The sequence below is a fragment of the Anthonomus grandis genome, chromosome 8 (assembly GCF_022605725.1).
Source record: "Anthonomus grandis grandis chromosome 8, icAntGran1.3, whole genome shotgun sequence".
Taxonomy (NCBI): Eukaryota; Metazoa; Arthropoda; class Insecta; order Coleoptera; family Curculionidae; genus Anthonomus; species Anthonomus grandis.
Window position 1 is genome coordinate 29,248,373 of NC_065553.1, and position 23,075 is coordinate 29,271,447.

The window sequence follows — 23,075 nt, forward strand, 5'->3', positions numbered from 1 at the left end:
CCGTACTGCTAGATATAGTAAGCTAAGCCCCATCAGGTTTTTTAGTGCAGCAGCTATTGTCGTTGATATCGCTCCTGCTAAACCCAGATACGCTGTTCTTTGTGTTTTGTTGAGTATAGTCTGAATAATAGTCCTCTTTCTGCCGCATGCCATCATATTGGTGCTGCGAATTTAATGATGGATCTCACCATTGTTGTGTATACCCAGTGCATAATTTGTGGTGATAGTCTCCATGATCTGCCGAATATTCTCTTACAGTACATAATGGTACTTTTTATATTTGTATGGGAAGTATTTCAAATTTATCTTATTTTTTATGCTTTCTGTTTTATTCAGGAAATTCATCCTAGTATAACCTGTATACTAGAATTATTTTTAAAAAATATAAAATTTAATTGCATATCTTCTTCAATATTTACAACAATTTCCGTTTTAAAGGTATATTATTACTATTACTAGCCGTAGTGCTACTACTATTTTTCGTTACGCTTTCTAAACGATTAATAATCCCGTCAGATGTTCGCATCAAACTCAATTATAGACGCACAAGGAAAAACACCATCAATTTTGCAAAGAAAAGCTTCTTCAATGAAAGAGATAGTCTTCCGTTATTGATACCTTAAAAAAGTTCTTGAATATTCTGGTCATCCCCCTGGACGTCCGATTGCTGTTGTCCTGGCAATCGCCGAGGTAATAAAAAAATATTGTCAACCCGCAAATTTTGAAATACCTGGAGTTCATCAACATTATTAGCGACCGTCAGTATGAATCTCAAAAACTATTGACTACTATTGACCTTTGTCACGCATATTTGGACCGAAGCTATCGAGAAATATGGTGAATCTAGTGCAATAGCTCTGGATATTTCAAAGGCATTTAATAGGGTTTGGCATGAAAACCTCTTAAACAAACTGTATTCTTATGGTTTACTACCAACTCGCGTTGCTTAACTTATAAGCTTCCTCGAGAACCGATCCATCCAGGTTGTCGTTGATTATTATTTCAAATCAAGGTTGATGTCCCTTCGGGATGCATCTCGTTTCCTACCATCTTGCTATTAATTATCAACGACCTTCTCGACAAGACTTCTCAGCCATTTTACCGCTTTGCTAATGACAGTACTCTGGCTTCAAGTCGCCCAACCAGATGACTTTAGCCGACTTCTTTTTATAGAGAGGTGAAAGTCTGTGGAATCAACAAATACTACAACTTGCACCACTTATTTGTATCCATTTTTTTTTGGTCACACGCATATTTAATAATCATTCCTTTCTTTTCAATATGCACTGGCAAAATCGCCATATAAAATCCTTAACAAAGGATATCTTAACACTTTTCGCATTGAAGCAGAGAAATAATAAGACGTGGTAAACTTTTGAGTTGATATATTCAAGTCACTATACAATACACAATCCCCGGTTTACAACTCTAGCAACTTGAAGACACAGTTCACCTAATTCTGTGCATATGATAATACAACATACAAATATGCACACTTACCTAAATATTATTCAAATTGCAATTAATATAATTTAATTATTAAGTGTATAAATCTGAAGACCTAATAGCAAAGATGCCTCAGAGGTTAAGCAATTATAATATTTAATTTATAGTAATCTAAAATTACTATTAGATAATCCTTTTTTTTTCTAAATTATCGATATTTATAAACTATTCTTTTAATTGATTACGGCATTTTGGCCGTCATTGTGAAATAACGATTGTTACTTTTTTAATTGTTTCACTTTTTTTTATTTTAGAGCACCACTTTGATTTAAAAAATTGCACCCTGGATAATCAAAAATATCTGTGTCTGGATGGAAAAGCCTGCATAGGTATTCATCAAGTTTGTGATGGTCAAAATGAATGTTTGGATAAATCTGATGAAGGTAAGAATCGTATATCAAGACACGAGACATATATCAAGACATAAGAAGTGTTACACCCAGAAGGAATAATTGCTATCAACTTTATTTTTGGCAACATAATGACTAAATTTAAGGCATTCTATAGTAACAACGACAACGTTTAATCTTTGTTTTTGTTTACTGTTCTTAAAATTTTATCACTTAGTTTTTGTGAAGAAAGCATTTTCTGAAAGCTGATTAGTACTAATAATTTTTATTACTTTTCATCCGTTTACTAGTAGTGTTAAGCATAACAGAATGCCTTGAGTTCGAAGACGTCAAAATTATTACCATATTAGCGATTTTAACAGGGGTAGAATTATTGCCTCTAGAGATGTTAATTTGTCCTATCGCGAAATTGGTAACTGTATTAATTGTACGACAATAAGAGCGTTTCTACATATACCGATAATTATCGGATATCGGAGTCGGACACTTTTAAATTACATTGGTTAGTTATGGTAGCTTGCACACGACCGTCGATATTATTCCCGCCGATATTTTGAATAGTCGGATGGTCCGCTAAATCGTATCGGTAAATTCCACTACGATTGTGCTCGATCTCCACGTGCAAATTGCTTACATTAATTTTGGCTTCCAATAGTCTGCAATCTCTAGCGTATTAAGTGGCAAAAATGAGTGCTGGAACATTTAATTTTGATACTCTCACATTCATTGAGCTTGTGGAAGGCAGAAGTTGTTTGTGGGACAAATTTGCTGATGGCTATAAAGACAAAATTCCTAAAAGAAATGCTTGGAAGGAAGTGTTTGAATTCTTAGAACCGGATTTTAATGCTATGGACGATAAAGAGCAGAAAAAAATAGGTATGTAAAACAATTAATATTGCAGTATAGTACTAGTGTATTGTAAAGAAGTCAAGATTTAAGATACATTAAATTTTTGTTAGTTGCCAAGACAAAGATCCCCCGGGGCTTCCAAAATAGGTAGCGAACATGTTACGAATCTCATTAACACTTCTTCCTCCCTGTTGTAGAGTTTGTCTAGCTAAGGAAAGGTACACCATCTGTTTCAAAGCTGCGCCAAGTTTTGTCCCCTAATAACGCGCGATTATCAACAGTAGCGCGCCTTTTTTAATTTAATTTAAAGGCACAGAACACAAATATATAAGAATTAACGCAACGGCACTGTTTATATGCAAATCGGGGCGATCGAACCGTTGCTTTGGCAGCGGCGTAAACAAATTTACTGCGCAACCGAGCCGAACAACACGTGCTGTACCTTTCCTTAGCTAGACAAAGTCTACCATCTGTCTCTTTGTTAAATTCTGGAAACCAACGTTAGGACTTATGAATGTGTCATCAGAAGATAAACCGTCTCTCCTACGCACAATATTATGTAAAATCACACATCCTTTTACAATGGTGTTAGAAAGATTCTTTGATTTGTTCAGTGCTCTATGAAAAAGTCTCCATTTGTTAGCAAGTATCCCAAATGCACATTCTACGTATCATCTTGCACGACATAGGCGATAATTAAAAATACGTTTCTGTTAATCCAGATTATGTCCCACATATGGTCTAAGTAAATTTTGCGAAAGACCAAATGCTTCATCTGCGACTAATACAAATTGCAGCTTTTCACGCGTGTGATGAATGACAGGTGTTGGTATATCCAATTCACCTTTTTTAAGTAATTTATAAAATGGAGTTTCTTTAAAAACTGAAGAATCGCAGTCTTTTCCATGGGCTCCAATATCAACATAAATGAACTCATAATTTGCATCAACTACAGCCATTAGAACTATTGCCATTGCGCAATAGCCATTAGGACTATCGAAAAAAAATGTTTATAATTCAAATTCATCGATCCACTGCCTGGAAACTTCATAACGCGGACGTGTTTCCCGTCCGCAGCTCCTATGCAGTGCGAAAACTGAGCATTTATTGTAAATCTATCAGTAATGTCCTTCCAATTTTCTTCTGTTGCCGTTGGAAGATATTAATCTTTTAAAATATTCCAAATACTATGACAAACATCTCTTATAATCTTGCTTATGGTTGAAACTCCTAATCTGTAGGCATAATGCATATCCGTAAACGTGTTTCCACTTGCCAAATATCTGAAAAAAATATCTATGTATACCATCAATTTTAGGTGACGCTATTACAACAAAGTGGCAAAATATAAGAGATGCGTTTGTTAGATCCCTTAAGAAAAAGAGTGGACAGGGTACACAACGAAAATATGTTTACCATGATCAGCTGCAGTTTTTGTTACAAATTGTGAATAAAGATAAAACGATCTCTAGTATTTCGGATGTGGAAGTAAACCAAGGAGAAGAAACTGAAAATTCAAATGAGGTCCCTCCTACACCAGCAATATCTAAAGCCAGTTCAACAAGTTCCCATGCAAGTAAAACTCGCCAAGGCCACAAGAGGCTTGCGGACCCCATTGAATTGGAAATTAGGAAAAAACTAAATGAACCTTCCAATTAAGATGAGTCATTCTTCAATTTCGTTGTTCCTATGATAACAACAATGTCACAAGTCTCCTTCTACATATTTTTGAGATAATATGGGATGGACCCAATATCGTCTTCGCCTGTTTTTTTGACACTTCTTTTTTCGCAAATACAGCAAATATAATAAAGGCACAGCTTTTTTGTTCATATTAAATAATAAACTGTTCTGATACACTACACACACCGCACTGATCCCTGGCCTTTTATGAAAGACGGCGCAAAGTTTTACTATTTTATCGGTGTGTAAGAAAGCACTCTCCGATACCGACACCGATAATATCGGGGTGTGTGAAACCGCGCTAACACTAACGCATGTGTGTCGGATATAAATACAATAAGGTAGAGAAATGCGCAGACGGATAACTGGTCAACACGGCGCGGCGCGTAACGCAGAGCGTCAAGATAGACGCTTTATACAACTAGCCCTATGAATAATTTAGAGAAGATGGTAATGCGATTCAGGTAATAGTGCTCTAAACATTACGGAGAAAAAAGATTCTAGAATTTTGCTTTCTACATTTGGTTTCTTTTTAGAAATAAGTACTTCTGAATGTAGTGTCTTGTTAGTATATTGTCCTATCAAATTGTTGTGAACAATTATAACTTTTTTAGGTGAAAATTTTTACTTATATTTGCATCATATTCATTCGATATATATATAACTAAATATCGAATGTCGGTTCGCCATTATAGACATCGATTGATCAAACCTGAGAGAAATTAAATCTCTTATCTTAAATACTCTAAATGAAAAGTATTTACATAAGATAGTAGATAAGGTAGCTGCTTTACTAAGAAAGCAAATACAAGAAAATTTTAAAGCTCGTTTTAAAAAAATCGCTAAAATGCAAAACCAAGTGGAAAATCTAAACCGCGAGAGATGAGCTTAAAAAGTTTTACGAAATGTAAAACGGTGATTTATCATTGATTTTAAAAATATGGATACTAGATAGCAGTATTCTATTTTACATGCACATAAATAATCAATTCGAAATTGCTTAAATGTGTATAAGAAAATTTTATGTGTCAGAAAGTTATTTATTTTCTAATATTAAATTTTATTTATGCAGCATACTTGTTTCTGTTTCATTATTCCTGTTTGATTACTTTCACGTTCTTTATTTTGATTTACTCACTAACTGTCTAAGGATTATTATTATTATTTGATGAAAAACATTCAAAACCACTTTATCCGCTTTTTATACCAAATTTTCTTCAGAAATCGTATCTCTTCTTCCCTAAATAATAATATAATCCTAAAAATAAAAAATCAAATGACTTAAAGTTATGAAAACTGAACAACCATTAAATTTAGCTGAAACTTAAAAAAAAATTGCATCTGCATAACGCTAGACGCATACATTTATTATTTATTTACAGTGCCACAGCTTTAAATAACAAGTTTTCAAAAATCCTTTTTTTTGTCTCTCGACTTTGCATTGAAAACCCTGCAAAAATTAAGAACTTGCAATTTAATGTATTTAAAAAAATATCATTTGAAATATTTGAAAAAATATTGTTCGGAAATTGCTGAGCCAATCACCATCATCTTGTACTTTAAATAACATTTATTTGTTCATATTTTAACTTTTTCGCACGTCTGCGTACCTCTTCTCTGCCTTATTTATATTAATTTATTGATTATTATCATTACTTTCATAAAATAATTGTTGTTTGCTTATACATTTATAAACAGGCAACAATATACAGGGTATCAATTTGAAAAGGTACCACCCTCTATATTTCTGCCTCTGTATTATATTTAAAAATTTCCAAAAACACGTAAAATTAATTTTTAAGGGGGACATTTTTAAGTTAGTTTTCAATCAAATTGCAGCAGTCTTCTGGCGACGGCGGACATAACCTCCAGTCTGGTCTCCAACTTCTTTCTAACATTTTGAAAAACTTCTGCCTGGATTTCTTTACACGCAGCTGTGTTTCTTCGTTTAAAATCTTCCAAATTACTAGGTTGTGTTATAAAAACAATTGATTTTAAATACCTCACATAAAAAAAATGTGAAGGTGATAAATCGGGTGATTGTGGTGGCCATTCAATTACTCTCCGGCCACCAATCCATCTGCCAGAAAATCTATTATTTAACCACTCTATAACCGGATGAAAATAGTTTGGTGGAGCTCGATCAAATCCTTCATTGCTTATCGCGTAACACAAGTACAAGACATCATCATCATGACGATATGTACCCAGTGCTGATAATCCTGCTGATCAATTATTGAAACAAAATATCTGGTTTTCTGGTCCAGAATTCCTCTATCAGTCTTCTAATTTCTGGCCCACACAAACGCTACCTGATAGCCACGATATTTTGGAAGCGTTAGGTGAATAAAAACCTCGTTCTTGTGAGAAAAAGACAAAACGTTAAATTATAGCTCTTCACATTGCGGTGAAAACTGAAGATCATGTCATTGATCTTTATTCTTCTCTTAATAAAATTCTGCGAATTATAGCTAAGGGATCAAGAATAATTTACAATTTTAAGTCTAAAAGACTTTAGTTCAGTAGCTGCTGCTATTTAAAAACTAACCTAAAAAATTTTCCCCTTAAAAATAAATTTTACGTGTTTTTGAAAATTTTTAAATTTTATACAGGTGCATAAATGTAGAGGGTAGTACCTTTTCAAATTAACACCCTGTATACTATTTTATTACGTATTATTTTATTAGGTGCTTTATGTTCACATTCAACTCTAAATTGCGCATTCAAAAATTGTTCCCATGAATGCCTCCAACTTCCCACCGGCCCAAAATGTATCTGCCCACAAAATTATCACAATGTGGATGAGAAAACTTGTCAGGATATCAACGAGTGTGAAGAATATGGTATGATCTTCACATTCAATCATACAAATATCATAATAGTGTTAAATATTTTTAGGGATTTGTGACCAAAAGTGCCGAAATCTTCCTGGCTCATATGAATGCTATTGCGACCACAAATACGTATTACAGGAGGATAAAAAAACTTGTAAGGCAGTAGGTAGTGAAGCTACCATGATTTTTAGCTCTAAAACTCAAATAAGGTAAGAGCATATATAAGTAAAGTAATTCAATTAAGTATTATCTTATTCTGAAGTAATGTAATAATGTAGTGCAATGGGGTCTGGCCCAGGGTGACCTTTTGCACTGCGACCATTGATCTTTTGTGCTTTTCCTGTCCCTATCGATTCAATACGTTCGCGAACAGGATCTGCTCATTCAGTGGGAGCATATGTAGATCTTTTGTACTCAGCGTATATATGTGTGCAATATTGTGTATCTCCAGTGCTCCACAATTTGCAATCAATTGTTCCATCGACTCCTTTTATACATCGAAGAAACTGCAGTTGTCAGATAAGTCGGATAAGTCCATTATGTATAAGTGGCCGTTGCAGCGCGCCTACCACCATCCGTAGGCTTTTCCAGTTTTCCCTATCAGCGTCCAAGCTCGGGCACTTTTGAAGTAAACCCATCGGTGTTATTCTGATGACGCATCATCCTAGACGATGTCTATTTCGCGATCTCTCTTTTAAGAAAACTTTTGTTGAACCGAAAAGATGAGATGAATCCAATAAAATTCTTCTCAACTCCTTTTTTTTACGTAGATGTCCGCCATCCCATTTTCGGTGTGCCCGTTAGGTCCTGGTACCAGATCAGAGTGATCCAATACCGAGTCGCCGAATCATTAAGCCTACTATGGCATTCCAGTAGTAATGTAGACCTGTAGTGTAGCCTCAGGGGCGGTATCTCAATTTGATATCCGAAAATATTTTTCCCCGTATTTTCCTGTGTCCTCTTTCAGATAGGATTTCCACAGTCTCCAATATCGCGTCTAGTTCCGCTTGCAAAATTGTTGTATCTAGTAATATTGTTGTATGTGTCTATTGTGCGCTCTAGGCCATATTGTTGAACTCATTGAAGCGTTGTTGTTGCATCCGCGTAGCACATTTGCGATCCTTACTGTTATCACTTTGGGTTTGCGCAACATTATTCTTTTGTGGTGAAGAATACATTGTATTTCATTTCGAAAGGGTTTACCGGGTCCATTTGGTCGCCCGCTTGAGAGAGGAAGTATGTCCCAGGATTCACAGATGACCAGTTATGTTGCCAGCCTTAGGGTTTTCTTTCCTGTAGATGGACATTGCCCTCGTAGCTGCCTCCTTTTTGAGCAGTGCTAGGTTTAAAAGTGCCACCATGCTCAGCGTCAGGTTGATTTCATGGCCCCTATGATGCATAGACATACGAGTCTCTGTACCCTGCACAGTCTCCATATGGCTGTTTTCTGCTCGGTTTTTCTCCACCATACAAGAATCCTATATTCAATATGACATTTTAAGCTTCAGATGCCAGGATCTACTAAGTAGTTGTTAGGTTTGTTGTGAGTGGGACATCTTGGACTTGTATCTCTCCACTGCGACCCTCGGTCTCTTGTACTCACTTCTTGATGATTATACTTTAAGTACTTCAATACTCCATTCAAGTCCGCCTTCTTTAAGAGTTTGACAATTTAATTGAAAGAAGCATTCTTAATGTCTTCCGTCTTAGGTAAGGCATGCCGAAGAGGATCTGGCTGGTCCTCTCTACTGCCAGACATCTGCATAGGATGTGTTCTGCAGTCTCGTCTTCCTACATGCATAGTCTGCATTCGGCAATTTCTGACAAACCAATTCTATTCATACACTCTGCAGTGGCCGGTATACATTCCTATTAGGGCTTTTAGGTACATCCTGCTAAGTTCTCTTATGGTATCTGTTACTTGCCTTGTTGCGTCCGGTATGAAAGCCTTCGCCTAGTTGTGTCCTAGTCATCCCTCCCAGTAGCGTTTTGCTTTGTTATGCGTCAGGATTGTGATTGTGCGTTTTGCCGTATTGTAGATAATGTCTAGCTTGTCAGCCGGCTTATTTTCTGTAAGCCCAGCATATCCCAGAATCCATGTTAGCATAACTTTGTCCTTTACTTAAGCAGTATGAGCTCGTGAGGTGGAACACTCACCAATTTTTCTTCCAAGGCAGTATTTTCCAAGCCAGATAGATATTTCTGTCCTTGGGTTAGTGCAGTATATTCCATTCCAGCTCCTACTCGAAAATCGGCATTAGATGTGATGGCATACCAAGTGTGTTGTAATTGCACACGTTCTCAACCAGTTTAGTTGATTCCATCCAGATTTTGTTTGCCGAGATGCCATTTATGACATAGTGCAGCCTGTAAGTAGTTCTTATGGCTTCCCCCTGCAGGTATATGCGCAGAGAGGTCGGTCCAAGAAGTACTTCCATGGCGGCTGTCTTTCTGATCGCCCCCATAATGAGCAAGCAGGCCTGTCTTTAAAGGCTGTTAAGTTTTGTTTTGGCCAGTTGCTTTGCTCAACTACACCACAGAGTCGTAAGATGTCGTAGGTCTGATGACCTGTGTGTATAATCACTGCATCTGTTTTGGTTCATTCCCTAGGTTTTGCCGCATATCCTGTGACAGTTCCATAGGGACAGTTTCTCCTTCACCAAGTAGTTGTCTTGCCGTCCTAAGGTTCCTCATGCTGATGATGTTTGGTTCTGCTGCGGTTCCCAGGTGAGTTTTGTATGTAAGACGATAGCCAACCTCTCTCTGGGAATGTCTCGATGCCGCTAAATTAAAGAATTAAAGATTGGGGACATTCAGCTTTTTCCTGGCAAATGGAACAATGCCCACATTTCTGCACTTGTCCCTGCGTGGTTCTCTCTGATTATTACGGAAATATCATCTGCATAACCGATAGTCTTCTACCCTCTCCGGTTAAGGATGTGGGCATACCTTAATCGCAATGACACTGAGATCCGTGGATTTAAGTGAGGCTTTAACGATCTTTGGTTTAGCGTGCAGTTGATCTTAGCTTGGATTAGTTAATTCTATTAAAGGGACTGTTTCTATTGCGAGGAAGTCTGCGTTATCAAAGGTGTGTCAAAAACAGTGTTCATAGATCCACACAGACCTATTGTCTTGGATTTTAAGGCCTTTTGAATATTACGAACTATTTTGTGCAATGCCGTAACAGTTGATTTGTCCTTCTGACAGGCGAATGCTGAACTTCTGAAGACTCTGTGCAACGGTTTCATGAAGAGTACCTCCATCCTGAGTCCAATAATTTCTCCATTGTTCTGAACATAAGAGAGGATGGACTAATTGCTCTGAAGAACTTGTGAAATTTCGAGGTTCTATTCCTATCCTTGATTCTACCACTGATCATATCAAGAGATTTGTTAGTTTTGAAGGTTAGATGAAGAACCTCTTGTCTAATATTGTACTTCCGTTTAAGTCCATTTCGACTAGCACCTATGTCAGTGTCACCATCTATAAATTCTGTAAGAGGCATATAGTTAATATTGGTGTTTATAATAAGCGCAGCCCTTGGCTTGTCTGCGCTCGCGTCATAAGTTACCCGGCTGTTTTGTATATTGACACGTCGCATACGGCTTTTGAATATCATTGTGCTCTTGTATAAGCCTTATGTTGATGGTACCACCAGCAAATCTTCTACGAATTTCGCCTGAAGCAGCCTTAGCATAATCAAGATTTGCCTGGACACACTTCATTTGTTTAACTCTGATTTGGAAGGAAGGCATTCGTCCTCTTCCTTTTTCGAACTTCACCGCGTCCATTTGTTGAATCAACGCTCCAGTACTTCCGTTCTTAACCTTGAGGATGAGTACAATTTAACCAAATCGGAGGTTTAGCTTCCTGTTTGACTTCGTCAAACCAGCTGCTAATTTTTGAACCGAAGAGACCAATGTATCAAGAAAGCCTTTTTCAGCTCTTCTTAGCAGTGGTCACATTTCAACGAAGAGGGCTTGGTTTTGACCCTGTATTATATGTCCTCTTGTAGATCTCTAGATTTTTATAGTTAACCATTTCTATATTTCCTCTTGTATAAGAAATCTAAGGTAAGTATAAATGGCAATTTAGGGGTTTCTTGTTATAACCTCAATTTTAATATATACTGATCATACACTCGAAACACCAACAAACATTTTATATTATTTCAAATAACCTTACTGATCCTTCTACAATTGAATGATAGACTGCTAATGTTAATTTATCTTTTGTAATTATTAAATTTACACTGGAATAATTATCTCATAGACTCGTGCATCTAATCTTTTTTGTGTTTTATGTATATACCAACTGTGTTGCTCAGATTGCAACGTCCGGTGAGTAATTTCCTGCTAAATAAGTGTATGTTCTATTTGGTTTTCCCTGATATATTGGGGTAGATTCTAGTTATCATATATTTGACCTGATAATTACCTTTTTAGGGTGTTGCAAAATTAAAGATTTATAAAACCAAATCATTAATTTTTTTCAGATCATACCTTCTAACCAGTAACCTGCTATTTCCGGTAGCAAGTAATTTAAAGCAAGTTGTAGGGGTTAGCATAGATTCGAACCATATTTACTGGACTGATGTACATAGTGAACATGAAAGTATAGTCAGAGCACTAGAAGATGGCTCCAATAGAGATGTAAGTATACTTCCTATTTGGTAATACAAACAAATTGTAACGAAATTTGGGAATACACTCTTGCCTAGATAGAATACACTTATGCCAGTAATATTTTAAAGATGGTTGTTATGAGCCAAATGAAGCACCTTATTTCGACTACGAAATTACTTTTAATGGTTAACATAAAAAAAAGTTTTCCGGCATGCTTACAACACAAAGACAACGACAACACAACTAACATTAAAAACTACCTAACCACAAAAGACTCTCGGAGTGGGGTCATGCCACATACTAATAGTGGCTTCACATGAGAGATCATCTTAATTATAAATACTTAACACGCCCTCTCAATTTAAATGCTCTACCATTTTAATTGCTTAACATAAAATCTACCTTAACTTGAAATTAGCAGTACATTCAAAATTTTAAAAAAATATGTAACTTATCTTACTAAATCACTCTACTCGAAACCGAGTTCGTAAACGCGTATTTGTTTTTGCTCCTGATGAAGACCAAAATATTTAGTGTTTTTGTGCACGGAGAATTGTAATTTTTGGTACAGTTGAGTGTTGCGTACTATTCTATAGAACTTTGAAAAAATTAAATCACTAAATCTAATATAACTGATTTAAAACGACATAAATGTCTAAACAATAGCAGAGACAATAGGTAAAATTCCGAAATTCCATACTATCGACGCCGGCAAGTGAGTTTTTTTTTTTCTGTGTGTTTGTTTTTATTGTGAGGAATGTCACAGTGAAATAAATAAATACTCCGGTATGGCAGAAGCCGAGGATAACCTTATGGAGGAAAATTGCATAAAATGCAAACAGAAATGTTCAGAAGAATATTATAAATGTGATTCGTGTTTAAATCGAATCCATAAAAAATGCGTAAATATTACACCATCGGAAGTAAAATGCATGCCCCTCCAAAAAAAAAGTTTTACTACTAATATGTGATGATTGTAGGCTATTTATTGCCAGAATGCCTTTTATGATTAAAACAATAGAGGAAATGAGAAAAGACATAAGTGATATTAATTGATATTAATATCTTTTTTTTAGATATTGGTGTATTTTTAAGGGTGTCAGCAAAATCTATAGAATTTTTGGTGGAGTAAATGTTATTAAATGCTGTAATATCTCTTAAGACTTTATCAAGCCACGAGGATAGTATTTACTATCTATCTATTTACTATTTACTATCCTCGTGGTATCTCCTCCCGATTTGCTAAATTTTTTAAAAACTATAATTTACAGATATCATTCAAAACTTCCAACACATTATTTAAAAAGCTCGTAAACATTAAAGATAAAAGGGAACCCTTAACCCAATCGATAGTTTACTCACTTAACTGCGGGGAATGTAATGCCGTTTACATTGGTCAGTCTGGAAGGAAAATAAAAACGAGAGTGCAGGAACACTTAAGAGAATATAATAAACACAAAGATACCGAAATCACCGAGACTAAATCGGCTTTTGCAAGTCATTTATTGTCCTCAAAACACTTTCCCTCCATCCCGGAAAATGTAAAAATCCTTCATGAGTGCCCCAAGGGAAAGAAGCTTGACCTATTAGAGAAGATGGAAATCACAAGGGCAAAAAGGAGTACTGTCTGTGTGACTGAACTGAAAAGCTGTACTGTCTTGTGTGAATGATGTTTTTACCTTCGAACCGCATTTAATTTTCAACAATATTTATCACGACCTGGATAGCACGTAAGTTAAGCACTAGCCTACGAACCTGATGGTCGCTGGTTCATTTCTAGTCATATTTCACTTTTTATTTTTTATTTTATTTTTTGCTTTTTTTCCGTTCTCCCGTTCAACTTAACCTCACTCTGCTTGTTTTGTTTACTTTTATTTAATTAGTTTTGACACCGAAATTAATGTGAACGTCAACATTATTTTTATTTTGTATGTATTTATTTTTGTTTTAACTTGAATGTTTGTGGCGTTAATCCTATAGCTTTACCGGTAAGTCAAATCTCTATATTGTAATTTGTGTCTATGCATTGTTGTTTTTGTACTAGGGTTGCTTTCTGTTTTCTTTTAGATCTGACGATGCCTTAGGGCGAAACACGTGTAATCATTTTTTAAAATAAACATCTTTTGAGACCATTGACTTTGTGTCCCTCTATTCTCTGAATTTTTATTACCAAGAGGTCTCTTTGAGAAAAATGGACTACTTTTTTGAATTTCAATGTGGAGTTTTCTTTTACTCTATTGCCGAATTCTATGGCAACAGTAAGCCGAATAAATTTTGAAATAAATGGTTATTCTATTGGCCTAACAGCAACATATAAACCACCCCCTATTCCTAAGTCTAATTTTATAAGTGATTTACACTGTTTTCTGGAAACAATAAAATTTTCGAACATAGAGATTTTTGTGGGAGACATTAATATAAATTTATTAGAAAAAGATGATAACCAAGTAGCAAGTTATCATGCTATGATGAATGCTCTTGGTTTTCAGTCATACATTAATTCAGTAACAAGAAATATTTCAAAAAGTTGCCTTGATCATTTGTTTATAAATCAAAAATTAAAGTCCAATATATTATGTTTTGAATCTTATATTATAGAAGAGGACATCACAGATCATAGCCCAATAATGCTTCATATAAGCCAAAAAGAACCAAAGGAAAATTTAACATCAACACAGAAAAAAAGAAGTAAAATTGATATCTCTAAATTTAAACAGCTTCTACAGAATTTTGATTGGTTAATTTTATTAAATGAAAATAACTCTGAAATTGCTACAAACATTTTTTTAGAAAAATACCAACAGTTGTTAGCAGATGCAACAAAAACTTACATTCTAAAAAATCCAAAATACAAAAAAATTAAAGCATGGATTACTAATGGTATTATTACCTCAATCAGAACAAGGGATAAAATGAAGAAAAAATTATCAAAAAATTATTGTCCCATTCTAGAAAAAACATATAAAGACTACAGAAATAATTTAAACAAACTTATACATAAACAAAAAAATCAATATTACAAAAATCAAATAGAAATTAACAAAAATAACATGAAAAAACTTTACGAAATAATGAAAGATGCCACTTATGAAAATTGTAATAACAAAGACACTTTTCTAAATATAAAGAATAAAAATAATGCAAATTTCAGTTGTCCACTTGAGGCATCTAATTATTGTAATGAGTACTACATTAATATAGGGGTTGACATGGAAAAAGCAATTCCACCACCACAATATGTTCAACAATTGGAGCCTCCAATAACAAACTCCGTTTACCTAATCCCAATAACAAAAAATGAACTAATAAAATACATCTCAGAACTAAAAACGAATAGCTCCCCTGGACATGATGGTATAAGGGCCGATCTTATAAAAAAGACCCATATAGAAATTATAAACCCACTTTTACATATACTAAATTTAATTTTAGAAACAGGTGAAATACCTTCACAATTTAAAATTACAATTGTAACTCCCATTCACAAAAAAGGTACCAAAACCTTAATAAATAATTATCGACCTGTCAGCCTCATTAGTAACTTTTCAAAATTTTGTGAAAAATGCATAAAACATAGAATAACAAACTTTTTTAAACTAAACAATGTTTTATCCACAAACCAATTTGGATTTGTTGAGGCATGTAGTACAGAAGATGCGATGCATAGGTTAATAACTGAGGTTGTAAATAATTTAAACTCAAATAAAAGGTGTTTAGCGGTATTTTTGGATCTTGCCAAAGCATTTGATACCGTCCCTCATAGGGATCTTCTCAATGTACTTGAAAGATATGGAATAAGGGGAAGAGCCCTTCAGCTCTTCTCTAGTTATCTGTCGGAGCGGTATCAGATGGTAAGGCTAAATAATGTGTTGAGTGAAAAACGAAAAATAAAAATTGGCATTCCTCAAGGCTTAGAACGGTCTTAGGCCCGATATTATTTATAACATATTTAAACTCCCTTTTAAAATTACAGATTGATGGGTTAACAGTATCTTATGCTGATGACACGGCAATTGTTGTTTCGGGAGATTCTTGGGAAAGCATAAGGGACAAATCCATGAACATATTGGTAGAAATAAAAAACTGGCTAGAAACTTCTAAACTAACTTTGAATTTAACAAAAACTAATTACATAGCTTTTTCTTTGACTAGTGTAAATAGACCTGGGTATACCTCGATTTTATTTAATGATGATTGCATTAAGGAGACCTCATCTACAAAATATCTCGGTATTATAATCGACAAAAATTTAAAGTGGAAAACACATATTGATTATGTCTCCAACAAAATCCGAAAACTTGTTCATAAATTTTACTTGCTAAGAGAATTTTTGAATTAAAAAACACTCACTATCATTTATAAAGCATTTGTAGATTCAATTTTAAAATACGGAATACTGGTGTGGGGAGGACTTTATAATAACAGCTTATATAAGTTAAATATAATACAGAAGTACATTTTAAAAATAATTCTTAAGAAAAACGGTTTATATCCTTCTAATTTGCTTTTTAATAAAGATATTCTAGATATTAGATCGTTATATATACTTACAACATGTTCCTATATACACACTCAACCTAACTTAAAGATTTTGATAGATCATTCCTATGAAACAAGAGCTAGATATCACGAACACATAAAAATTCCGACAAGTTTAAATATCCTTAATCTGAGGTATATAAACTACTTTGGCCCAAAACTTTATAACTTATTACCAAGAGAGGTAAAAATATGTTCTAGAATGAAAAGATTTAAATTACTAACAAAGAATGTAATCTTTGAAAATCACCATCAATTTGTAAGGATTTTGAACTAGTTATTGTGATTTTATGTCTATTTGGGTAGATTTAAGAGATCTGTGATGTTAACATTATTAATCTTTTGATTGTATATGCAAATTGTTATAGTAGAATTGTTTTGTTTTGGTTTTTACGGTGTAGAATAATATTACAAATAAATGTAATAAATTATTAGAAAACTTTACTACGCACATACAGATGTTTTTACATCTAGGTGTTGAGTACTAAGACTTGTATTAGATATAGCTATAGTTTAATTTTTGAAATAATTAAATAATATAATTCTATTGTAATAACTGATATATTGTGAAATAAATATATTTTCTAGAAGAAGTTTCTTCTAGGAAACAAATACAAAATACAAATACAAAAACATTTTTGAAATACACAAACTGTTCTTTTTCTAAACATTTTGTGAAAATGTCTGAATAGTTTTGGTTAGAAGACACGTATCTTATTATAATTTCTTTTTCATTGCACAGATCTTTGATGAAATGGTATTTAATGTCTATGTGTTTACTTCTCTTAGAGTTCTCAAAAGTTTTAATCACTGAAATTGTACTCAGATTATTAATCTTTAGAATCACTGGACTACACTCACGAAACAAGCATAAAATACCTTTCAGATACACTAGTTCTTAGGCTGCTGCTCCTGCTGATACATATTCGGCTTCCATTGAAGACAGAGCTACGCAGTTCTGCTTTCTGGAGTGCCATGCAATCACATTTCCTGCATGAAAACCCACAATCCACTAATACTTTTTTTGCTCTGCCTATATCCACCACAGTCTGTATCATACATTCCCTCTAAACTGCTGCCACCTTTTCTAAATCTCAATCCATAGTCTCTTGTAGCACTCAGATATCTCAAAATGCGTTTTCCTGCTTTCCAAAGTTGTACTGTTGATTTGTCTAAATATCTATTCAAAACTGACACCCTGTATGTGGTATCTAGTCTTGTTGCAATTGACAGATACATTAAGAAATGCTGTTAGCACATCAATTTGACTTAAGGTTCAATTCTGTTGAACAGACATTGATAACAAGATCCTAATAGTGGATAGTCGACCTACTGGTGAGTAACTGAACATTTCAGATTTATTAGAAACTTAAAATCCATTTGCCACTAGTCTTGCTATCTTTTGACTATCATCTTTGACTTTAAATATCCAACGTGTGTCAATGGGCACTTTCCCATTCGGTAGCTCTGCCGGTGTCCAAGTTTGAAGCTTTTCGTGGGATTCTAGCTCATCATAAATGGCTTCCTGCCAATCTTCAGACTCTGCAGCTTCCATATATGTTCTTGGTTCATTTCCTGATTGAAAAAGCATCCAAAATGCGATATAAATCTCATCGTCCCTGAGATTCTTGGGTCTTGTTACATTCCTTTCCGATCTGGTACTCATTTCCGGTGGTAAAGCTTCCTCGTCAGTTAAATTTTCTTCATTACTTTGCATTTCGTCATGGTTTTGGTCTTTTCCTAGGTTTTCATTTTCATTAATTTCTTTCGGTTTCCTCATGATCCTGATCCTTTATCTCTATGTCATTCTCTAGTACATCATTATCTTCTATTCCTCTATTATCATTTTCATTGTTTATGTTCACACTTTTATTCTCTTGTAGTCCTATCTTGTATTCCATTACAGTTTCATCAAACCGGACGTCCCTTGATTTAAATATAATTTTTTCTACTGGCAACCACAGCCTGTATTCTCCTCCACAATAACCAATCATGACAGCTTTTCCTGCCTTTGGGTCTAGTTTGTTCCTCTTTGGCATAACTGTGTACCAGCACCTCCAGCCAAAAATCCTTAACTTTTAAGTCATTTCTCCCATTATAAATCTCTGATAGTGTTTGACCTCGTGTTAAGGCGGAGGTTGGAGTGCGATTTAATTCATATGCTAAACGCTTGAGCGCTTCTCCCCAAAGAGAATTTGGTACTCCAGATTCAACAATTTTGGTTTTGACCATATTTAGTAGAGTTCTATGCATCCTTTCTGATTTACTATTTGACTGACGACTGTATGGAATAGTGTATTCCACCTGAATACATTCTTGTCTATAGTATGACTTGAAACTGTTTGATGAGAATTCTCCTCCATTAGCCAGTCCGAACCTTTTAACTTTCTTATAAAAAAGTCTCTTTATACGCTTCAAATTAATAATACTTTTAAATTTTCTTTAACTTCATTCTTTGTTTGTAAAATTTTAACTGTCAAGAAGTGTGAGAAGTTTTCAAGGATTACCTGAAAGTACTTTTCTCCATCAATGTTTGTTGGAGGGAATGGACCGCATATGTCACTATAGACCAACTCTCCAATCATTCTAGTGTTTTTCTCATTATTGTAACAAGGTGATCTTGTATGCTAATGAACATATGCTGTCTATTATTTTTAGACCCAATTGTGCCAAATAATTATTGTTTGCATGGCCTAATCGACGACACCATAAACTCTCAGCAACAATATGACAATTCTCACTTGGTGTATTTATTTTATCTAATACTAAAATAAACAATCCATTTATTCTCTCACAAACTTATTCTAAGTTCTTTCTAATTATGATGATTCTATTTCTCTCAACAATTATTTTGTGTCCTCTGAGCAATGAGAGCCTCTATATGAACTAGTTCTCCTTGACACACCCCAATTAATGTACCAAATCTATTTGTCCTTAAGATGCTACCATTTGCTATATGTATTTCTATAAAACGAGGTAACATTTTAATGTTATACATAAATTTTTGCATACTTTCCTATACGAAATGGTTACTTGCTCCAGAATCTATTACAAAATTTACTATATTGGAATTTTCTTCATCACATAAATTTGCTGCGTACAGCACAACACCATGATCATCCCTTGCACTTGCTTCATATCCCCTCTCATGTTGAGATTCTTGTTTGCGGTAGTTTCCACTTTCATCTCTAAAATTTGGATTTTGACCTCGATAGTTATGTTTTAAACCTCCTCTTGGTGTTGCCCTAGCATTAGCAGATTTTTTTTTCGGGCAATAAAATTGAATATGAAGAGTACTTCCACACGTAAACACATCCTTTTGCACTCCTAGATATACCTACCTTAAAAACTGACTCCTGGTCAACATCATTCTTTGAAACATGCTTCAATTCTTTATCTAACAACCGTGATTTCACAAAATCTATCCTAATGTATGTTATTGTCTCTATAGCTGTAACCACAGTATTATATTTATGAGGTAATGTTAAAAGTAAATGACAAACTTGAATACTCTCATTTATGTGTGATCCCTAACCCCTTCTAACTCCCTAATAATTGTTTCAAATTTAAGAATATGATCTTCTAACTTTCCATTTTGACCATGCCTTAGATTTAAAAGTTTTCTCCAAAGTGATAACTTGGTAAAACTACTTGCCCTAACAAAAATACCTTTTAATTTTTCTAACTGTTTCTTAGCACTTGTACAGTCTTTTATTAAGTCCAAATGTTTATCACAGATACCCTGCACAATAATAGATTGGGCTTTTATATCTTTCTTTAAGTAATTTAACCTTACCTCAGTTGTGGCAGTCACTTCTGGTGGTGCTTCCAGAGCATTCGAGCAGTTTTCCCTCTTAAAAAGCAACTTCCCTCCTAAAATTGGAATTGGAATTGGATAGGAATCTAAAAGCTACAAGTAGTTTTTTAGATTTTGGATTTTACATTTAGCTGTACTCCCTCAGTAATATGTATTATTAATAAATATCCATTGCAGGTGATAGTTACTTCAGGCCTAGGACTACCAGAAGATCTAAAAGTTGACTGGTTAACTGGAAATATTTACTTTACCGATACTCAAAAACAACATATTGGCGTATGCAAGAACGATGGTTCACACTGTATGGTTATTATTAACAAAGATATTCGAAAACCTAGGGCGCTCGTTTTGAACGTCGACGAAGGGTAATATAATACCGCACTTAAATTTTTGCATTCAATAGTACCATATTGTAGTGTAATGTACTGGTCAGATTGGGAATCTCCCGCGGAAATCGCCACTGCCCAAATGGACGGGACGAATCCTAGGCCATTCTTACGTGATGATATTTATTGGCCCAACGGGTTGGCCCTCGATTATCCCAATGAGCGATTGTATTGGACTGATGCTAAGAAAAACACCCTAGAAAGTATTCGATTGGATGGTACTGATAGAAGGGTAAGTTTTATAACATTTCCAGAACCAGAATTAAATTAGTGGCTTCATAGGTCATCTTAGAAAAAATCGTTAAACACCCGTTTGCAATTTCCGTGTTTGAAAATAGACTCTACTGGTCGGACTGGAATACTCACTCTATAGACTCATGCGACAAGTTTACTGGGAAGCACCACCGCACCCTAATTAAAGAGAAAAAAGATTTTATCTACGGAATTAGCATTTACCATTCTGCTTTGCATAATCGCATGGATAACCCATGTGCTTTGGCATTTTGCACTGACATCTGCTTGTTGAAAGGATTGACTTACACGTGCGCTTGCTCCGAGGGTCGTATGCTCAGTGCAGATAAGCATACTTGCCATTGTAAGTGACGCCATTTTGAGTTTTAACATTAGTATCTTTTTTCTTAATTTAAATATAGCTATTGAGAAGAAACAAATGTTGGTGGTGGCAGCAAAAAATATTCTCCTAAGCGTCGAACATAAGAATTTGGGAAAACATATGATTACAATGTTGACGTCGGTGGTGAGTGAAGCTGGAGCACTAACTTATAATAGTCGAAACAACAGCATTTTTATAAGTGATTTGTTAACTGGAAATATTGTTCAATTGAATCTGCATAATAGCGAACACAATATTTTGCCTGTGGTGGGAGCTAAATCGGTCGTGTCTATGGATTATGGTAATAAAGTGAATGTTTTGTGAAAAAAAAAATTAATCAATGTATGCCAACAGATCCAACCGGCAACAACATATACTTCTGCGACCAAGCAAAAGGCACTCTTGAAGTATTTAGCTTAACCACAATGACTCAGAAAGTTTTGATTCACGACTCAGATAGCGAAGTACCTCAGTCTGTAGCTGTCGTACCTCATGAAGGGTAATTATGGCTTTTAGCAAATTCCAATTCTAAAATGTTTTTTATAGGGTTATGTTCGTGTCATTTTTCGACAAAATCAAGGACGAATCACATATTGATCGCATGGCGATGGATGGTACAGGACGCACGCATGTGATAGAAAAAGGTTTATTAGGTCCGGTTTACCTGCACTACGATAGTGAATATCACAGAGTGTACTTTGTTGATTCTAGTACAGGCATTATAGAGCATAGCAGCGTAGATGGTAAGTTTTTTGTCGAGAAAATAATTTTCTTGAAAGTTACTATCCTGTTATATGATGTATTACAATATTATTAAATAAATGTATATTCATAATAAAGTAGCTACCGTGAAATGGGGCGGCTTTGATCATTTTAAAGTTAATTTCGTTAATATCTGGTTTGTTTGTTATGCATTTTAAATTAAAAAATTGCTAAGGCCAGACCTATATAGGTGAAGTACTTAGAACATTAAAAAGCTAGAATTAGCAATGCTATAGAACTATCGACAGTTTATTTGCTTGCAACATCTCTAATGTAATGATGCCAAATGCTTATGTAAAATGCAAAAAAAAACACTTTATAATATCATAAAAATTTTTTACTTATTTTGAAAGGCGCAAAACAATATTATTCCTCCTTAATGAAATATGAAGCATTTTTTTTTTCATAAAATGTGATAAGATATTCTGTAAAGCAGTTAACATTCAAAGTTAAATGAATGTAGATGACGTATATACAGAAAAAGGCAACAACATAGCAACGCCGCTCGATCGCATTGTTGATTCCACCCACACAAGTAATCTTTAATAATAATAATAATAATAATAATGGTTTTTATTTGAAAATATATATAACAAATACAGTAAAGAGCTATTACTACAAGATATAATATGGCGCAGTCTAGCTTAGAAGCTACTCTACTGAACCATTTGATATTGGTCTAAACCTAGATAACAAATAATAACACAGATCTGTCATAATAATTAGCATATAACCCCAAAAAGCATTCACCTATCAGAAGAATATCAATAAAAAATAGCAATATGTATAAGTTAATAAATAAACATAGGAAAATCAACATTTCATGTACCAAATTATAGCAACCATTTTCATAAAGAAATTACTATTGTAATATAAAGTCTTCTAGATGAATTAACTAATCAATATTACATCTAATAAATTTTTTTAAAGAAACTAGTGTGAGAGATTTTATGTGCAGAGGAACTCTATTATAAAGTCTCGCTATATTGTAACTAAAAAACCTTTCAAAAATAGAAGTTGAGTGAAGTGGTATAGTTACACAGCTCGTATCGCGAAGATCTAGATTATGGATTTCTGAGCGAAACTTTATTTTCCTGTCTAAGTAGTC

The 23,075-nt window shown here is 34.4% G+C and overlaps 1 protein-coding gene across 2 annotated transcripts in view; it reads left to right on the plus strand.

Moving 5' to 3' along the window:
• Window positions 1-23,075, plus strand: part of LOC126739453 (vitellogenin receptor) — a 127,700-nt gene that overhangs the window by 47,081 nt on the left and 57,544 nt on the right. For both annotated transcript variants that reach the window (XM_050445134.1, XM_050445135.1), the window contains exons 6-15: window positions 1,761-1,889; window positions 7,076-7,231; window positions 7,287-7,431; window positions 11,721-11,877; window positions 20,384-20,571; window positions 20,623-20,824; window positions 20,875-21,187; window positions 21,246-21,506; window positions 21,560-21,704; window positions 21,752-21,948. In XM_050445134.1, coding sequence (XP_050301091.1) covers window positions 1,761-1,889; window positions 7,076-7,231; window positions 7,287-7,431; window positions 11,721-11,877; window positions 20,384-20,571; window positions 20,623-20,824; window positions 20,875-21,187; window positions 21,246-21,506; window positions 21,560-21,704; window positions 21,752-21,948 — 1,893 coding nt within the window. The remainder of the gene's footprint in view (window positions 1-1,760; window positions 1,890-7,075; window positions 7,232-7,286; window positions 7,432-11,720; window positions 11,878-20,383; window positions 20,572-20,622; window positions 20,825-20,874; window positions 21,188-21,245; window positions 21,507-21,559; window positions 21,705-21,751; window positions 21,949-23,075) is intronic.